The following is a 19468-nucleotide window of genomic DNA, read 5'->3' on the forward strand; positions in this document are numbered from 1 at the left end:
TTCAGGGAGCTAGCTCTGGTGGAAGGCTCTATTGGCTTTGAGGGAGGGTCCTTGTTTCTTTTCACCTTTTGGTCCTTGGTTCCTTGGCATGGCATCTATCTTCCCCCATCTCTGCTTGCTTCTCTATGCCTAACCTCCTAGTTTTATATCTCAAAGGCGATTGTCTTAAGTACACCCTACACAGATATGGTGTCATTAACATAACAAAGAAAACCCTATTCCCAAATGAGATTACAACCACAAGTATGTTGTTAGGTGCCATTGAGTCTGTTCTGACTCACAGAGGCGCTGTGCACAACACAACCAAACAACCCCCAGGCCTGCACCATTCTCATAATTGTTGTTATGCTTGAGCCCATTGTTATAGCCACTATGTTAATCCACCTCATTGATGATATTCCTCTCTTTCGCTGACCCTCTACTTTACCAAGCATGATGTCCTTCTCCAGGGACTGGACCATCCTGATAACATGTCCAAAGTATGTGAGACGAAGACTTTACATTCTTGCCTCTAAGGAGCATTTTGGCTGTACTTCTTCCAAGACAGATTTGTTCATTCTTTGGCAGTTCATGGTATAGTCAGTATTCTTTGCCATAATTCAAAGGCATCAATTCTTTGGTCTTCCTTATTCATTGTCCAGCTTTTGCATGCGTATTAGGCCATTGAAAATACCACGACTTGGGTCAGGTGCACCGTAGTCCTTAAGGAGACATCTTTGCTTTTTAACACTTTAAAGAGGCCTTTGCGGCAGATTTTCCCAATGCAATATGTTGTTTATGTTCCTGATTGCTGCTTCTATGGGCATTGATAGTGGATCCAAGTAAAATGAAACCCTTGACAACTTCAGTCTTTTCTCCATTTATCACGATGTACCATGAGTATAGGGGTTAGGATTTATAGCACATATTTTGGGGGGACAAATTCAATCCATAACACTTGTCAACCAGGGCAAAGACTCAGAAAGGAAGGGGGCTTGGATTATTCAGTTTTTTTTTTTTTATAAGAGAGTCCAAGGGCAATTTCGCTAATGGGAAAATATCACACATCCAATGAAGTGTTTTAAATTTGTGAATAAATTTAAATATAACTTATTAAATATCATTTTAGAATCAGGAGTTCCTGAAGATGTACCTGTCCTTACCCTAGAGTGTCTTAGCCCAGATTTTATGCCTTATAAACAGCCCCTCCATAAGCAGGCGCTGATCCCACTGCTGAGGATAATGACATGCCCTGCAGCAGAGAACTAGCCACAGGTGAGTGCGGTAGGGAATGCCTGGTGAGTGACTCTGAACCAATCCCAGCAGCACCTGTCTTCATGCATTTACCTCATGCACGTCCCAGTGGGCATGGCTGGTAGCGAGGCCAGGGCAAAAGCTGCCAAAGCATTAGCTGCAAGAATGCCACCATGGAGCCTGAAGAAAGCCTGATCCAAGCCCCCTAACCCAGAGATCACCACTTCATTTGTTTGTTGACAGTTCTCAGCCATGCTACCTAGTTTCTAGACTGCACCTTCTTATCACTCTCCTCTCTAAGCTCTTATTAGTGTCTGGCAGGCATTGAGTAGTTCAAATCCTGTTTCTGCCACCTAGTAGCTTGGACAAGGTACTTAGCTAACCTCTTCCCTGGGCAAGGTTGTTTGGGGGCAATGGACTTCTGTGCTCTAAGGATCAGGGTCCTCATCTGTAAAATGGGGCTAAGAAGAGTAGTTTGTATTTGCCTGGGGAGGGTCTTGCGTAGTGGCTGGCACACAATACATGCTTAATAAATAACAAGCTCTGTTGCTATCCTTTTATTCCTCTACTTTGTCGTTATTTTAATTCCTAGCATATAATTTTTTTCTTTTTAATATCTCTGACAAAGACTTGTGAATGGTTTATTCCAGGAGAATGGAGAATGAAAAGGGGAAAGAAATACAAGTTTCTTTAAAAAGTTAAAATACATTAGGGGAGGAGGACTATGTAAAGTTGGTATATTTAAGACAGTGAAATTAAAAGGTTGCTCGTTGATGTGACGTCTCAATGGGAGTTAACACCGAAGCCTGGCACACTGAGGCAACAGAGAATCTAGACCATCCTTCGAGATTTGGCAAACCAGTCTGTCTGTTTTACCATTCATCCCGCTTCCCAACTCCATCCAGAGTGGTCCAGCACTGGGCCATGAGTCCTTGTCCCTGTAGTCCTAGGACTGCCAGCAAATTGGCTCATAGTTTGTGAAAAGCAACCTGCATTTAATGTCTAGCATATCACTGAGTCAGAGGAAGGGTAAATGTTTGGCAACATTTTATAATTCAGCACAATTTAAGGGCTGTTTTCCAATAGTGATAATTAGCATCAAAACTCTTCATTATTTAATCTGTGATCAGCTTAGAATGAATGCACGGGATGCCATTTACTTACTGAGATCATAGATGTGGAAACTCTCCAGTGATTTTTCTCTTGAGTCTGGTCCAACATGCAGTGCTGAGCAAGACTCCCTGTGGGCTCAGTCCCTGGGGCTTCTTCTGTGTTGGGGTTAATTTCATATCTGGGAGGTGTACAGCTTCAAAGACTTCTAGGAAAGCCCAAGATCTTTATTCCAGTCCTGTTCAAGGCAGGAAATACCTTTCTTACAAGGATCATACTCAGTAACCCTGCTGATTCTGAGCTCAGTTCTCTCAACCGATATTTTTTGGATAAGAGTAGTTTGTCTGTAATTTTTTATTAGCCTATAAATTGGTCAAGTGCACCAAGATTCTCTAGAAATGGACCCATATTTTGTGGTGAAAATGGCAAGTTTAATTAATATAGTTTTGCTAATGGAAAAAATTAAAAAATCAACTGTGTATCAGATGACTTTGAGGTCCTGGAGTGGGAACTGAGGTACTAAGGCATCCACAGAAATTCTGATTGCCTGAAGGATGTGTCTCAGAAAGAGGAAATATCGATTCTGGCTGTAGATTTCAGAAGAAAAGAAATTTGATTTTAGAACCATGAATAAAGGAGTAACGGGCCTTATTATGGGGGGAAGACAGAGTATGTCTATCAGGAAACATACGCTTGGCAGAGAACTTCGCCAGTCTGTGAAAATCCTAACTCCTTCCCATGGCCTCCCCACCTCTCCAGCCTCATGTTATACCTCTCCTCTCTGCCCTCTAGGCCCCAGCAACACTTGCTGCCTTGCTGTTCCCCAGGATACTGATTTCTTCCCAACTCATGGCCTTTGGACTTGCTGTTCCCCCTGCCTGGAAGACTCTTGCTGGTCTAGATGTTTTTGTTGGTGACTCCTCAGAATTCATGTTTATCTTTTGTGAAGTCATTTCTGACTGTCCAATTTAAGTAACATCTTCCCCCCGCAACACACCTACAAACAGTAACTCCTTATCCCTTTCTGTTTTCATCATCACACCTATTTCTGCTGGAAATTCTAGTTCAGTTGCCTGTTGTTTCTCTCCTCTTCAGACTGAAGTGTCAGCCTCATTGTCTATTTCGCTGCTGAATGCCTGATATAATAGGTGCTTAATAAATATTGGTTGAATGAATAAATGAATGGAAGAATCATCAATAGTACCTTGCCCTGATAATTAGAAGAAGAGGCTTAGGTAAAACCATACCTGGTTACTGGTAGTTGGAGGTTACTGGTAGTCTCAGGACTCACAGTGCTGGACTAGTGATGGGGACTGCTGGCATTTATGGAGCCCCCCTTCTGCTAAACATGTCACGTGCCCATGTCATCAGACTTTGAGGGGGAGTTAGTCTCATGTGCCTTTTACAAATGAAGACACAGGAGCTTAGGGTGGGTAAGTCATAGGCCTGAGGTCATTAGCTAACAAGTGCCAAGCAGGTAGCAAACGCCGGACTCTGACTGCAGAGCCTGAGCCATAGGCTGCACTAGTAGGGTGTTGACTAGCAACTCTTAATGCAGAGAACAGGGATGGAAGATGGGAGCTCTTCTTGGGACCTTAGTTTTCATTGTTAACGCATGGAGTAAATAACAGCTAATATTTATGGAAGATTTGTTGTTAGTTGCCATTGGACAGGTTCTGACTCATGGCAACCCCCTCTACAATAAAACAAAATGTTGCCTGGTCTTGTGTCATCTTCATGATCATTAGTATGCTAGATTCCATTGTTGCCGCCACTGTGTATTTTGAGTGCCTTTCAAGCCAGGGAGCTTATCTTCTGGCATGATATCAGACAATATTTGCTGTGATGTATAGAGTTTTCATTGGCTAATTTTCAGAAGTAAATAAACTTTTTTCCTAGTCCATTGTAGTCTGGAAACTTCACTGAAACCTGTTCACCATGGGTTGACCCTACTGGTATTTGAAATATCGTGGCGTAGTTTCCAGCATCATAGCAATATGCAGGCCACCACAATACAACAAACTGACAAAGCGGTGGTGGATGGAACATTTAGTATATGCTAATTACTGCGCTAAGTGCTTTGTGTCCTGAATTTATTTGAACCCAAGGGGCTAATCATCTCAGGCAGGACTCAGGAGGATGCACTGCAATGGGATGATAGGAGAGGCCACCTCATTCAAAGATACAGAACTAAAATGAACAGGTGTGTGAGTGTGTGTGTAGGGGTGGGGGTTGTGGAGACAATGTTAGCCATCTGTAAGACAGGGCGACCCCATGTAGCAGAATGCCAACCTGAGGGCAGAGCCCAGGTGAGAGCAGTTATTTGGGTGGAAATAAAAGAAGGCAACTGCAAAAGTGATTTGTTGTTGGGCTGTAAGATATATTACAAAGAGAGATCAGGAATGTGTGAGATGCTTTTCACATACAAATGACGAATTTATCACAGAGGTGCTGTGGGACTCTTAACTCTCCAAACATCTGCTAGAGGCCTGTTTGATTAAAAGCTGAACATCTGAGAAATTCTTGGCTGGCATCAGAGGTTGTTTAATCTCTCAGAAGGTAAAGGACACAGGATGCAGAGCTGATATTCCTGCACTTAATATTGACCAACCTGAATAATAAGTTGATATGGAATGGACAGGAACATTGGGGAAAATGACCGGGTCATCCCATAGTTTACTTAACTGAGCAGAGGATGCTGGGCATTGACACATAGGGTAGACATTAAGGAAAATGATTTTAATCCAATTTAGTGCATTAGAGGTAGGTAGGGCCCCTTGATAGAGCTCAGGAAGAATGGTGAGCTCATAAAAATGTAATACAGACATGAAGATCTTTAATCGTTCCCATAACGAAGGGAGGAGGCCTTTAAAAACATCCTTCATCAGGTAAAAGCCTTTACTTGCTAAACTCAGGCTTCAAAAAGAAGACATACAAAACATGAAATAAGGATATTGTATAGGATAATTAAAGGTCCATGTAGTGGGCTGCTTGGTGGCCCCACAAGGATATGTCTAAGTTCTAAGCCTCCTGTACATGTGAATGTGACCTTACCTGGAAGTAAGGTCTGTGCAGATATAATTAAGTTAAAGATCTCAGATTGAGATCATCTTGAATTTATGGTGGGCCCTAAATCCAATGACGGGTATCCTTATAAGAGAAAGGAGAGGGAGATTGGACGCAGAGACACTCAGGGAAAGGCCATGTGAAGACGGAGGCAGAGACTGGAGTGATGCTGCCACAAGCCAAGGAATGTCAGAATTGTCAGCAACCTCCAGAAGGTAGGAGAGAGGTGTGGAACAGACTATTCCTCAGAGCCTCCAGAAGGAACCAACCGTGCGGACACCTTGATTTTGAACTTCTCGCCTCCAGGACTATAAAAAAAATAGGAGAATAAATTCCTGTGGCTTTAAGCCACCCAGTTTGTGGTAATTTGTTCCATTAGCCCTAGGACATTAATGCAGTGTGTTAAACCTCTGAGAAGATTAGGGGCGGAGGTGGAAGCCAAGTATCAGATTATTCTAAGACTCTTGAAAAGCCCTAAGTAAAGCAAAGGGGGCTTTTGTTTTCTTTTATAATAATTTTTGTGCTTTAAGTTAAAGTTTACAAATCAAGTCAGTCTCTCACATGTAAACTTATATACACCTTACTACATACTGCCACTTACTCTCCCCCTAATGAGTCAGCCCACTCCCCTCTTCCAGCCTCTCCATTCGTGACCGTTTTGCCAGTTTCTAACCCCCCTTTACCCTTCCATCTCCCCTCCAGACAGAAGATGCCAACACAGTCTCAAGTGTCCACCTGATGCAAGTAGCTCACTCCTCATCAGCATCTCTCTCCAACCCATTGTCCAGTCGAATCCATGTCTGATGAATTGGCTTCGGGAATGGTTCCTGTCCTGGGCCAACAGAAGGTTTGGGGACCATGACTCCTGAAAAGCCAGAACTAAATAATTTTTTTTTTAATAATTTTTATTGTGCTTTAGGTGAAAGTTTACAAATCAAGTCAGTCTGTCACATATAAGCTTATATATACCTTACTCCATACTCCCACTTGCTCTCTCCCTAATGAGTCAGCCCTTCCAGTCTATCCTTTCGTGACAATTTTGCCAGTTTCTAACCCTCTCTACCCTCCTATCTCCCCTCCAGACAGGAGATGCCAACACAGTCTCAAGTGTCCACCTGATACAAGTAGCGCACTCTTCATCAGCATCTCTCTCCAACGCATTGTCCAGTCCCTTCCATGTCTGATGAGTAGTGTTCGGGAATGGTTCCTGTCCTGGGCCAACAGAAGGTTTGGGGACCATGACCGCCAGGATTCCTCTAGTCTCAGTCAGACCATTAAGTCTGGTCTTTTTCTGAGAATTTGGGGTCTGCATCCCACTGATCTCCTGCTCCCTCAGGGGTTCTCTGTTGTACTCCCTGTCAGGGCAGTCATCGGCTGTGGCCAGGCACCATCTAGTTCTTCTGTTCTCAGGATGATGTAGTCTCTAGTTCATGTAGCCCTTTCTGTCTCTTGGGCTCATAATTACCCTGTGACCTTGGTGTTCTTCATTCTCCTTTGATCCAGGTGGGTTGAGACTCATTGATGCATCTTAGATGGCTGCTTGCTAGCGTTTAAGACCCCAGACGCCACACTTCAAAGTGGGATGCAGAATGTTTTCTTAATAGAATTTATTTTGCCAGTTGATTTAGATGTCCCCTGAAGCCATAGTCGCCAAACCCCCGCCCCTGCTCCGCTGATCATCAAAAAAAAAAAAAGTTTATTCAGGAAACTTCTTTGCTTTTGGTCCAGTCCAGTTGTGCTGACCTCCCCTGTATTGAGTGTTGTCCTTTCCTTCATCTAAAGTAGTTATTATCTACTATCTAATCAGTAAATAACCCTCTCCCAGCCTCCCTCCCTCCCCTCTTTCGTAACCACAAAAGAATGTGTTCTTCTCAGTTTAAACCATTTCTCAAGATCTTATAATAGTTGTCTTATACAATATTTGTCCTTTTGCATCTGACTAATTTCACTCAGCATAATGCCTTCCAGGTTCCTCCATGTTATAAAATGTTTCACAGATTCCTCACTGTTCTTTATCGATGTGTAGTACTCCATTGTGTGAATATACCATAATTTATCCATTCATCTGTTTATCGACATCTTGGTTGCTTCCAGCTTTTTGCTATTGTAAACAGTGCTGCAGTAAACATGGGTGTGCATATATCTGTTTGTGTAAAAGGCTCTTATTTCCCTAGGGTATATTCCGAGGAGTGGGATTTCTGGGTTGTATGGAATCAACTCGACGGCAGTGGTATGGTAGTTCTATTTCTAGCTTTTTAAGGAAATGCCAGATTGATTTCCAAAGTGGTTGTACCATTTTACATTCCCACTAGCAGTGTGTAAGTGTTCCAATCTCTCCACATCCTCTCCAACATTTATTATTTTGTGTTTTTTGGACTAATGCCAGCCTTGTTGGAGTGAGATGAAATCTCATCGTAGTTTTAATTTGCATTTCTCTAATGGCTAATGATCAAGAGCATTTCCTCATGTATCTGTTAGGAGCCTGAGTATCTTCTTTAGTGAAGTGCGTGTTCATATCTTTTGCCCAATTTACTGACACTGGGCCTTTGTCAAATATCAACTGCTTATATGGGGATGGGTTTATATCTGGGTTCTCAATTCTGTTCCATTGGTCTATGTATCTGTTGTTGTACCAGTACCAGGGTGTTTTGACTACTGTGGCTGTATAATATGTTCTAAAATCAAGTAGAGTGAGGCCTCCCACTTTGTTCTTCTTTTTCAGTAATGCTTTACTTATCCAGGGCTTCTTTCCCTTCCATATGAAGCTGGTGATTTGTTTCTCCATCACATTAAAAATGTTGGAATTTGGATTGGAAGTGCATTGTATATATAGATGGCAAAGGGGGCTTTTAAATAATTGTTGAAACAAAACACAAATAAGAAAAAGGGTAAGCCTACTTTTGGCAAGGATGCTGCTATTTTCACTAGTGACCATAATAAGAAAGCAGATCTGCCCAGATTTTGTAGGGGGAGCTTCAGGCTGGTGTGCTGTTCTACTCCCCAATGTAATATTTGCCATCTCCTCATTAGGCTGGAGTACTGGTCCACTTCCCAGTGTGACATTTGCTATCTCATTAGGCTGGAGTACGGGTCCTCACCCCAACATGACATTTGCCATCTCATTTGGCTAAAATACTGGTCCTCACCCCAACGTGACATTTGCTATCTCCTTATTAGGCATTTTTTTTTTTTTTATTAGGCTGGAGTACTGATCTGCACCCCAATATGACATTTACTGTCTCCTCATTAGACCTTGGGAGGGGTATGATGTCCCAGATACATAGGGATAGGCAGCACTGGCCCTTTGGGTTACTTCATTTCCACTCTGTTACTAATGTTGGAAAAACCATTTTTAACTTAAGTGTCCTTACCTTAGTACACAGATCATGGCCTCATTTAGTAATGTCGCCATTTTCTTGTTTTTTCTTTTAGAGGATTATAACAGTGGAAGGCAATTTAAGATTTTCCCTTCCATTAAAATTTCTTTCTAAGCAGGCTTGTGAAATCAATATGCTGTGATCATTTTACGGGGCTGGGGCAGTGTTACTTCAAATATTTGATCAAATGGGTGTGTGTTGCCTAGCACCCATTTCAACTAGACCATAGCTTTTAGTGATTCCCCTTCCCCTGGTTCACCATGACCTAGGAAAATCGAAGCCCCTTTTCTTGATGAAGCATAGTTTTGGAGCAGTATTTGATGTCCACATGAAAAGGGTGACCTGATCCTTAGAGCACTGAATTCTCTGCATTTCTGAAGGTGCTTACAGTCTGCAGGGTGTAATTGTTAAGTTTCTGGGAACACCCAGAGGCATGGATGGCTTTATTGTACCAAAGAAACCACAGTTGAGAAAAAAGAATTGTCTAACTGGTATTTGCTTGATTCCTTACTTAACCTGTTGAGACAGTGAGATAGTGAGGTGGAATTTTTGCTTCTAATCACGGAAGGTTTTTATATGACTCTGATATAAGAGAGGCTATTGATGGAGGAAACAAGAATCAAGGATTTTTCAATGTTGTTACTGTATTTGCATCTGTGTGGATTAATTATAAGTAGCTTTTGTAGCAAGGAGTGAGTCACAGTAATTATTATCAAGCTTGGACAGGAACAATAGAGGGCTCCATTTTCCAGGATTAGTAGCCCTGGTGGTGTACTGGTTAAGGAGTCCACTGCTAACCAAAACGTCAGCGGTTTGAATCCACCAGCAGTAGCTCTGTGAGAGAAAGATGTGACAGTGTGCTTCTGCAAAGATTTACAGCCTTGGAAACCCTATGGGGCAGTTCTTCTGCTCTATCCTGTTGAGCCACTGCAAGTCAGAATTCGACTTGAGGACAACGGGTATTCCAGGGTTGGGAGGATAAACTCTTGCTCAGAATTACTTTGTGGTAAAAGGTTGAGTCGGTCATTTTCACCCTTCTAGCCTATGATGTATATCGCCTATGGTGTGGTTTATTGGCGTTTATAAGAGTTAGAGCATTTACCCTTGAGCTGGAGTCAGAATCTTAATTGCCTATTGATTCCAATTAAGTGATCTGAAGAATGAAGCGGGCCCGAGGTAAGAAAATAAGGAAAGATGCTGTGTCTGTCACCGGGATCTGGTGCCATTGTGTGGCGTCCGCATACGAGCTCTCTAGATGATCATCATGAAGGCAGGCCGCTGTGGAGGAGGAGTCAGGGGCACTGGTGTCAATAGCGAGTTTCTTTTTCAGTCTGCCTAATTTACATGAACGTTCATAGTGTTATGGGATTTAAGGACTGGAGTGACAGAAACTGTTCTCATCCTTCCTGTCTGTGTGGTATTGAGGCATCATTGGAATAAGGATGTTACAGTGGGATTGCTTTGACTCAGTGTCCTACACGGAACATCTAGTGAGGATGCTGTACTCAGGGCTAATGGGATACACCACTGATGGCTTTGTGAATGCTTTTTATCATTAGCCCTTTTCCGTTGAGTCCTTTAACCTTGCAAACAGCCTTCTAAGGTGGATGTTGTCCCTATTTGACAGTGGGGCAGTGATGATAGTTCAGTGGTACAATTTTCACCTTCTAAGCAGGAGACTCAGGTTTTATTCCTGGCCAGTGTACCACGTGTGCAGCCACCACCCATCTGTACGTGGAGGCTTGCATGTTGCTATGACGCTGAGCAGGTTTCAGTGGAGTTTCCAGACTAAGGCAGTTAGGAAGAAAGGCCTGGTGATCTCCTTCTGAAAATCAGCCAGTGAAAACCCTGTGGGTCACAACTGATCACGGGGATGGTCAGGACTGGGTCACAACTGATCACGGGGATGGTCAGGACTGGATCACAACTGATCACGGGGATGGTCAGGACTGGGTCATAACTGATCACGGGGATGGTCAGGACTGGGCAGGATTTTGTTCCCTTGTGCGTGGGGTTGTCGTGAGTTGGGGACCAACTTGGCAGCTGTCAACCACAGTGTTTTACAAGTAAGGAAACCAAGAACCAGAGCCTCTACCACTTACTAGTTGATGCTCTTCTGAAAACATCTAACCTTCCTTTGCTGTGGTTTCCATTTCTGTAGAATGGAGGTTACCAATGGGACCTGCCTGGGCGGGCTGTTACAGGGATCACAGAAGAGAAACACAGCAAGATGCCTGCCCACCGGAAGGACTCAGTAAATATACTTCCTCTTCTTCCTGATTATTCATATGCTCATCGTATTCTCATTCTCACCCTTATCGAACTTGACAATTACCTCACCCTCCTACAAAAGAGTACTACTACAAAATAGATAAATGGGAGCTCATAAAAACATACTCACCAAAGGAGTAAAAAGAAAACCTCCAGACTGGGAAAAAATCTTCAGAAATGACATATCGGATAAAGGTCAAACCTCTAAAATTTATAGAGAATGAAAAACTCAACAAAAAGACAAACAACCCACTTATAAAATGGGCAAAGGAGATGAACAGAACCTTTACCAAAAAAGACACGTAATCAGCTAACAAACACATGAAAAGGTGCTGACAGATCATCAGCCATTAAAAAAAAAAAAAAAAATTTTTTTTTTTTTTTTTAGCCATTAGAGGGATGCAAATCAAAACTACGTTATGATACCATCTCACCCAGGCTGAAATGGCATTGGTAAAAAAAAAAAAATAGACAACAACAACAAGTGTTGATGAGGATTAGGGAGATTGGAACCCTTATCCGTTGCTGATGGAAGATAAAATGGTACAACCACTGTAGAAAATGATGTCGTGCTTCCTTCAAAACCTAGAAATGAAACTATCGTTTGATCCAGCAATCCCACTCCTAGGGATATAACCTAAAGATCTAAAAGTAGTGACATGAACAGATAATATGCACTTCTATGTTCATTGCAGCTTTCTTCACAATAGCAAAAAAGTGAAAAGAACTGAAGTACTCAACACGAATGAATTGATAAGCAAAATGTAGTTCATACATACAATGGAATACTACACAACCATAAGGAAAAGTGAAACATAGTGTGGATGGACCTGGAAGGCGTGATGCTAAGTGAAATAAGTCGAGTACACATAAGGATGAATATTGTATGACCTCTCTTTTATAAGAAGACAAGTATAGACATATATAAAGAAGCCAGTGTTAAATGAGGGCTACCAGGAGGAGAAGGGAGGGATGGAGAAGCATGCTCTAGATTGTAAATACTTGTTACTTTCGGTGATGGGAAAAGTGGCACCAAACATGGGTATAGTGAGCACGCATGACCAAAGTAAATGATGGCACTGAGAAACACTCATGAGAAAAGAATGCCTATACCAAGGAATCTGACATGTTTAAGAGGTCAACAAATCCAATAAAGAACAAAAAATGAGTCTAGGGTCACATAAGGATGGGTATAGGCACATACATACACAGGCAGGTAGAGATGTACACGTATGTGAGAACAGATGTTGTTAGGTGCCGTTGAGTTGGTGTTCTGACTCACAGTGACCCTGTGTACAACAGAACAAAACACTGCTCAGTCCTGTGCCATCCTTATAATTGTGAGAACAGGTGAAAGTATCTATAGCAAAAAACCTGTTGCCACCTAGTCAGTTCCAACTCTAGTGGCCCTATAGGACAGAGTAGAACTGCCCCATAGGGTTTCCAGGGAGCAGCTGGTAGACTTGAACTGTTAACCTTTTGGTTAGCAGCCAAGCTCTTAACCACTATGCCACCAGGGCTCCAGAAGTATAGATATGTACATGTTAATTTCAAAAACATGTAGGCAGGCACATATATTCATTGAAGACAATACTATAGATGTTTCTCATGTATAATCATAATTTTCTAGATTTGAAAGCATAGTACCATAGTCTCATGGGACAACTCAGCTAATTTGCATAATATAGCTCACAAAGTTCATGTTCTACATCCTAGTGAAGTGTGAGTAGTGTCTGGGGTCTTAAAAGGCTGTGAATGGCCATCTGAGATACAACTATTGGTCCTTACTCATCAGGAGCAGAAGAGTAAGAAAGTAACCAAAATCACAGAGAAGAAACAAGTCTACAAAGCTGATAGCCTGCATGAGCCATGACCTTAACTACTCTGAGACCAGAAGAACTAGATGGTGCCCAGCTACCACCTCTGACCAATCTGCCTGAGGCCACAATACGTGATCCTGGTTAGAATGGAGGAAAATGCAGAACAAAAGTCAAATTCATAAAAATGGCCAGATTGGGCCACTGAGATGAGAGGACTCCCTAAGAAGCTCTTCAAACATTGAACCAAAATCATCCCGGGGTCACCTTTTAATAGGAAAGCAGAATGACACACAAAATAAAGGACATTACCCATTATATTGGTGGTTTACTAAAAAACATCTGTATGATTCTGAAAGATCAACATTTAATCCAGAGCAAAGATGAGAAGATAAGGGGGTAGGGAGTCCAGAGTACTGGAAATGGAATAACCAGAACACAAAGAGAATGTTGACACAATGTATAAAATGTACTAATGTCATTGGTCAGTTAGTGTAGAAATTGTCAAAGGGTAACCTAACTTGCTATGTAAACTTTCACCAAAAACCCAGTAAAATATTATATATACAAAAAGAACACTACTTAATGAGACATGATTTTGAAACAGGGTATTCAGGGTAGATTCTCACAAAGCATCCTCCATGAGCCTCTTTGCTTGGTCTAGTTTGTAAGAAATATTGATTTTTCCTCTTTTTCCTTTGCCCTTGTCTCTTATCTATGGACAGAAGGCATGGACCGTCTTTGGTTGCCAAGGGTGAAGAAAGGGGCAGATTTGCTCGTGCGATTGCAGGGTAAAAGAGTTGTCTGGTATCTAGAGATCAGCGCTTTGTTTCAGTTATCCTTACATCCATCTATCCATGGCTCCATCCTTCTTTGAAAACGTTAGGAGTTTCTGCCACATGCTGGTCACAGAGGTTACAGCAAAAAGCCAGTAAGAACTGGCCTCTGCCCTCGTGGACTTACACTCAGCTGAACAGAAGACATGGAGAGAGAGTGATGTAATTCCAATTTATTTTAAAAGCTTCTCAACTGGGGATGGAGAAGATTGGTGCTGGGGCTGTGTTGGCTGAGATGAGTGTGGTGAGAGGAAGCTTTTTTTTTTGTTTTTAAGGACGAGTGTTGTTATTTTCTTGTATAGTCGACTCCGACTCGTGGCAGCCCCGTGCACAACACAACACAAGTTTCCTTGTCCTGTGCCATCTTCGTGAGTGTTGGTATGCTCAAGTCCATTCTTGTGGCCACTGTGTATTTTGAATGCCTTCCAACCTAGGGGACGCATCTTCCAGCACTATATTAGACGATATTCTGTTCTGATCCATAGGATTTTCATTGACTAACTTTCAGAAGTAGATAGCCAGGCCTTTCTTCCTAGTTTGTCTGAGACTAGAAGCTCTGCTGAAACCTGTCCACCATGGATACCCCTGTTGGTATTTGAAATTCTGGTGGCATAGTTTCCGACATTATAACAGCATAAAGGCACAGACGGGTGGTAGTTAAAGGAGAGTATGTGGTTTTTAATCCTTAGCTTGGTCTCAGGCAAGAGGAAAAGTGAGAAAATAATGCCAGGAAGGTCTCCTTTTGCTTTCTCAAGAGCTATAGGGTATGCAGGATTGGAAATTACAAATAAAGGGAGGTGCTTTTCAGATAGGGAGGTATCAGTAGAGACTCCCAGGTGGCTTGGAGGGATGGGGCAGGATGGGGAGGCCCTGGAGTCTGGAATTCCCAGGAACTAACCTGTTTGAGGGATTACAACTTTCTTCACAGCCTCCCGCAAGATGGACCACCTGCTGATACCTGCCAGCTATGTGGGATGCCAGCCTCTTGGCAGGTTTTATTTCACTTTGCTTTGTAACACTCCTCTTTTTATTTTATTTCTTTCAGACCCAGCAATTGTCAATGGTGTTTACTGGTCCGAATCCCTGAACAAAGTTTTCGTAGATAACTTTGACCGAGACCCCTCTCTCATATGGCAGTACTTTGGAAGCGCAAAGGGCTTTTTCAGGCAGTACCCAGGTAAGTACCCCTGCGTTGACAATTATTATTCAGCTTAATGGTCCTGTGATATTTTTCTTTCTGGTTCAGTGTTAGCATTTTCCTCCTTGCTCTTAGAAGAAAATGAAAGAGTAAGTTCAAACTTGTCGGCAGAGCATAGGACAGGGATGGCAATATGGTGCCTGCACACCCCCTCGTAGCCTTAAACACCCCCGACCATGGTAGATATCGCCATTGATCACAGCGCTCCTCCTCTCCGGACCTGCGTGCAGCTTCACCATCTGACTCAACAGAGAAATTCAGACAGCCATGACCGAGAGGGGAATTGGGTATGAAATGCGCCGTGATTAATCCTTATGGACAAGAGTTTGGTGGTGTAACTGTTACTACTACTACCATTCTTGTTAGGAAAAAGGAGCAAGCCGTAGCGGTGCAGAATTAACTTCTGCCCAAAACATGTAAGAAATCGGGCATTTGAACTTGGCTTTCTGCACCCCAGCGCTGGCTCACCTCGGGGAAGAGGATGAACCAGCCCAAACCACTGATGGCAGTGACCACTTTGTAATGGGCCCCTGCTAGCACCCCAAGCAGACACATTTGTTAGTTTGTCCGTCATGCCTTTGGAACAGGTGTTCCTTCTGGGACCTTCCCGGGCCTCTGCGTTGCAACGGGATTTCAATTCTGGCTTGGTTTGAATTTTAATTAAAAAGGGAAATTTTAATTTTGCTTACAAGTTGTGAAAACGGGACTCGGGGCTGCAATTGTGCCAGCATCACAGCTGTAGAAATTAAAAGCTCAACCTAAAGGAAAAAACTCCCTGCCTAATCTTGGAGCAATTAAGTGGAGCCTTTTATGTTTTCATTAAGCAAGACAAGGCACCTGATGTCTTCCCACTTCAAGGCACAGAGACTGCCAGCCTCCGCCTTGAGGAGCTGTTTGCCCTGTACACAGCATCTGTCCCCCGAGACTTGCCTGCCCGGGTGTCTGCTTTGCCAGATTATTCGACATTTCCCAAGAGCGGTGTTCAGCAAGGCACACGCAGTTCCTCCTCGAGCTAACAGAAACTTAAACAATAAGCATCCTATTAAAGATAACATTATAATAAACAGCGTAACCAAGTTGTAATCTGCCTTGGTACAATCAGCAGAGAGCAAGTCACATTCACTTCAGATGTTACTTAAATTAAAGCATGGTGGGAACGCCGGTCCACTCAGGAGCCCAGGTGGGAACGCCGGTCCACTCAGGAGCCCAGGTGGGAACGCCGGTCCACTCAGGAGCCCAGGTGGGAACGCCGGTCCACTCAGGAGCCCAGGTGGGAACGCCGGTCCACTCAGGAGCCCAGGTGGGAATGCTGGTCCACTTAGGAACCCAGGAGGACGTCATACCATCTTACCACATGACAGTTGAATGAGGGTGGATAGATAAGTTGGAATCCCTGGGTGGTGTAAATAGTTAAAGTACTCGGCTGCTAACTGAAAGATTGGAGTTTCGAGTCTGCCGGAGGTGCCTCAGAAGAAAGGGCTGGCAGTCTACTTTTGAGAAAAATCAGCTATTGAAAACCCTGCAGAACACAGTTCTACTCTGAGGCATGGAGTCACCATGAGTTGGTATCAACTCAACAGTGACTGGTTTTTGCATCCATAAGTAGCGATAACAGATGATCTGTTGTCTCCACCAAGAGCAGGCCCTCACAGTTTAGTCCTGAAGAAATTTGAAAATAAAGGGAGTCTTCTTAAAGGACTTGTGTGATGGGGGAGGCTAACTTCCCTACGAGGTTTTTGTCAGTTAGAAACACTTGACTCGGAAATGCTTACATTTCTTTTATGGTGTTTTGGATCAAATGTTGACTCTGTGAAAGTTCTCTGTCTTTTATATGTGAGTAAGTCCCTGGGTCACAGTCCTCCGAAGGCTGATCAGTGCCACACACACAGTCAGTCAGTGCTCTGTCCTAAGTGGAGAGCATACCTTTTGTATCCTGGACATTTTTGCTGAGATCTTTTTCTTTCCAAGGAAGTTCTTTCCATTATTAGAGTGGTTTTTTTTTTATAGTAGTATGAATCTGTGATAAGTGTGTGTGTCCTTAAGCAGAAGGAATCTTTGTTCATTCCTATGTGTGTACTGACTTCCTGCTTTGTACCAGGCAGTCCTGTGCAAAGATTTAAGATTAAAATGGTGAATTAGGCAAGAAAGGTCTCTGCCCTCATGGAGCCCCCTCTTGTAGGGAAGTGTATTCATCAGGGATTTTGATTGCAAGTGGTAGAAACCCAGTTCCAACTAACTGCAGCACGGTACTCATTTACTGGCTCATGTGACTTGAAGTCTGGGGAGTACACTGTTTGGGGGCACAGCTGGACTCCAGTACTCAACAGTGTCATTTGGATTTTGTGTCTTCTATGTCTCAACTCTACCTTGCTCTATTCTGACCTCGTTTCACTGCAGATGATTTCCACATGATGGAGAACATGGCTTCAGGCTTACAGGACCTCTCAACTATGGTCCCAGGGGAAGAGAGAGCATCTGCCCTGATAGCTTAGGCAAAAGCCCAGGATTGGCCTGGTGTGGGTCACATAAACCCCAGTGAAGCCAAGGAGACTGGGCAGTGAGTAGGACCAGTTATGTGAAACCATAGGCACTGGTCAGGATTTCTGTGGCATTGCCTGGGGTGGATCCCCAAAGGAAAAGACGTTGAGGAGTTAGTTACCACGATGGGGAGAGATGCAGGTGAGTAGGTCATCATGGTATTGTGTGTTCCACGCTATGATGGGGGAAATAGAAGGTGGTGGAGGATTTCTGAGAAACGGCACAAGCTCCATCTTCTGGGGTAGGAGGAAATGTTTCCTGGAAAGAGAATTTTAGCAAGTCTTATCCTAGTACCGTACCTGTGATGAAGTCATCCATTCCCACATGGATTCATGTAGACCTTCAGTAGTCCAAACTTAGGTCCTGTGAGCACGTGGCTAGTCTTCTGCAGTGTTGTAAAAAAAGAACTTTCTGCAGCAATGGAGATGTTCTATGTTTGCACTGCCCAATATGGTAGCCGCCAGCCTCACGTGGCTGTTGAGCCCTTAAAATGCACCTAGTGTGACTGAAGAACTAAAATTTGAATTTCATTTAACCTTAATTAATTTAATTTTAGAATTAGTCATATGTGGCTAGTGGCTACCATGTTGGACAGCCTAACTCTACAGGAAAAGGATCTTATAATCAGATACTCAGTTTCTAAGGTACTGGTTTTACCTTTTAGTGCCTACGTCAGGAAAGGGTCCCATTGAATAGAGAACTTCAGTTAGGTGCTTTCTGGAACCCCTCCTCCAAAAAGCAGTGCTAATAAAGGGACTTTGAGTTGTGATGGACTGAAACTCTCTTGTCTTTAGTTTCACCCTTGGGAGCCTTTGAGAGTGCTGCTAATATTACTGACATTAGTACTGATGGTAGTGATTGCAGCCCCATTTATTGAGTACTGTGCTGCGTGCTTGATGCAAACCCATGATACAGATCTACTCTTAACCTCATTTTACAAATGAGGAAACAGGCTGCGAGGTCAACTAGCTCACCTGAGTCACACAGGCAGGCGTTTTGATGGGGAGGAGTGAATTGGTAATAGTGTTTACTTTTCAACCACCTCTTTCTGCTTTGCTCTCACAGTGGTTCTTTCTCTCCAAAACATGAACTCTAGCCTGCAGTTCTGAGTTCAGACCTTCAATCCCTGTCTCCTGTACTAGAATATTGGCCCTAAAGAGGACAGAGAAATTTATTTTGTCCATCCCTCTGTCAACCAGCAAGAATAGCACCTTGTAGGTTCTTAATACATAGTTTTTTTAATGAATGAATTACTCAGTGAATCAAATTCCACGAGATCTATTGTCTTCCATCACACCTATAGTAGCAATCCTTCTTCCTTACATAGACACATTGCCTGTCTAGGGGGCTGCTCACTGGCTGCAGTCTACAGGAGATTCAGTACCCACAAGGGAACTTACCTAAATACAGGACAGAGCTAAAGTCACCTTCTTTTCCCCATTGCCCCCCTCCACCTCCAAGTCCTCCAAGGCATCTGTCCTTTCAATTCCAGTGTCTACCAAGTCCTGGTCACTGGATGTCCCTCTTCTGTTGGCCATTTATCTCATGATTTTTCATGGCCATCTCACTCTAGCTAGTAGGTCCCCTAGGCTCATCGCCTCCGACAAGGCAGAGGGTCATCCGTTTTCCTGGGAGTCTTGTCCACTTCACCATTTTACCACCGTCTGTGGGAGCCTATTTCTACCAGGCTGCTCTGTGGGGCCACTGTGACTGGTCCATCCCCCCGTTCTGGCCTGTTCTCAGCTTTTTCCAAAATGAAGTGGCCAGTTGATTGTTCTCTGTATTTACCTGTCCTTAACAACATAGAAAACCAAGTCTATATACTTTATAGACAGATCAATATCTAATCAAACACAAGTGTGATGGTTGAGATTGTGTGTCAACTTGACTGCGCCATGATTCTCAGTGTTTTGGCAGTTGTATAATGTTGTGATCACTTCCCTGTTGAAATTTGATATGTGATCACCCCCATGATGAAATCTGCTGAGTGGTACCAGTGGGGGTGGGGCCTGTGGTGGCTCG

At 43.2% G+C, this 19468-nt stretch overlaps 1 protein-coding gene across 4 annotated transcripts in view; it reads left to right on the forward strand.

Annotated features, from left to right (window-relative positions):
* CACNA2D3 (calcium voltage-gated channel auxiliary subunit alpha2delta 3) overlaps positions 1 to 19468 on the forward strand; it is a 1053043-nt gene that overhangs the window by 459780 nt on the left and 573795 nt on the right. For all 4 annotated transcript variants that reach the window (XM_049863210.1, XM_049863213.1, XM_049863211.1 and 1 more), the window contains exon 6: positions 14756 to 14887. In XM_049863210.1, the coding sequence (XP_049719167.1) occupies positions 14756 to 14887 (132 nt within the window). The remainder of the gene's footprint in view (positions 1 to 14755; positions 14888 to 19468) is intronic.

Source organism: Elephas maximus, chromosome 20, assembly GCF_024166365.1.
Source record: "Elephas maximus indicus isolate mEleMax1 chromosome 20, mEleMax1 primary haplotype, whole genome shotgun sequence".
Taxonomy (NCBI): domain Eukaryota; kingdom Metazoa; phylum Chordata; class Mammalia; order Proboscidea; family Elephantidae; genus Elephas; species Elephas maximus.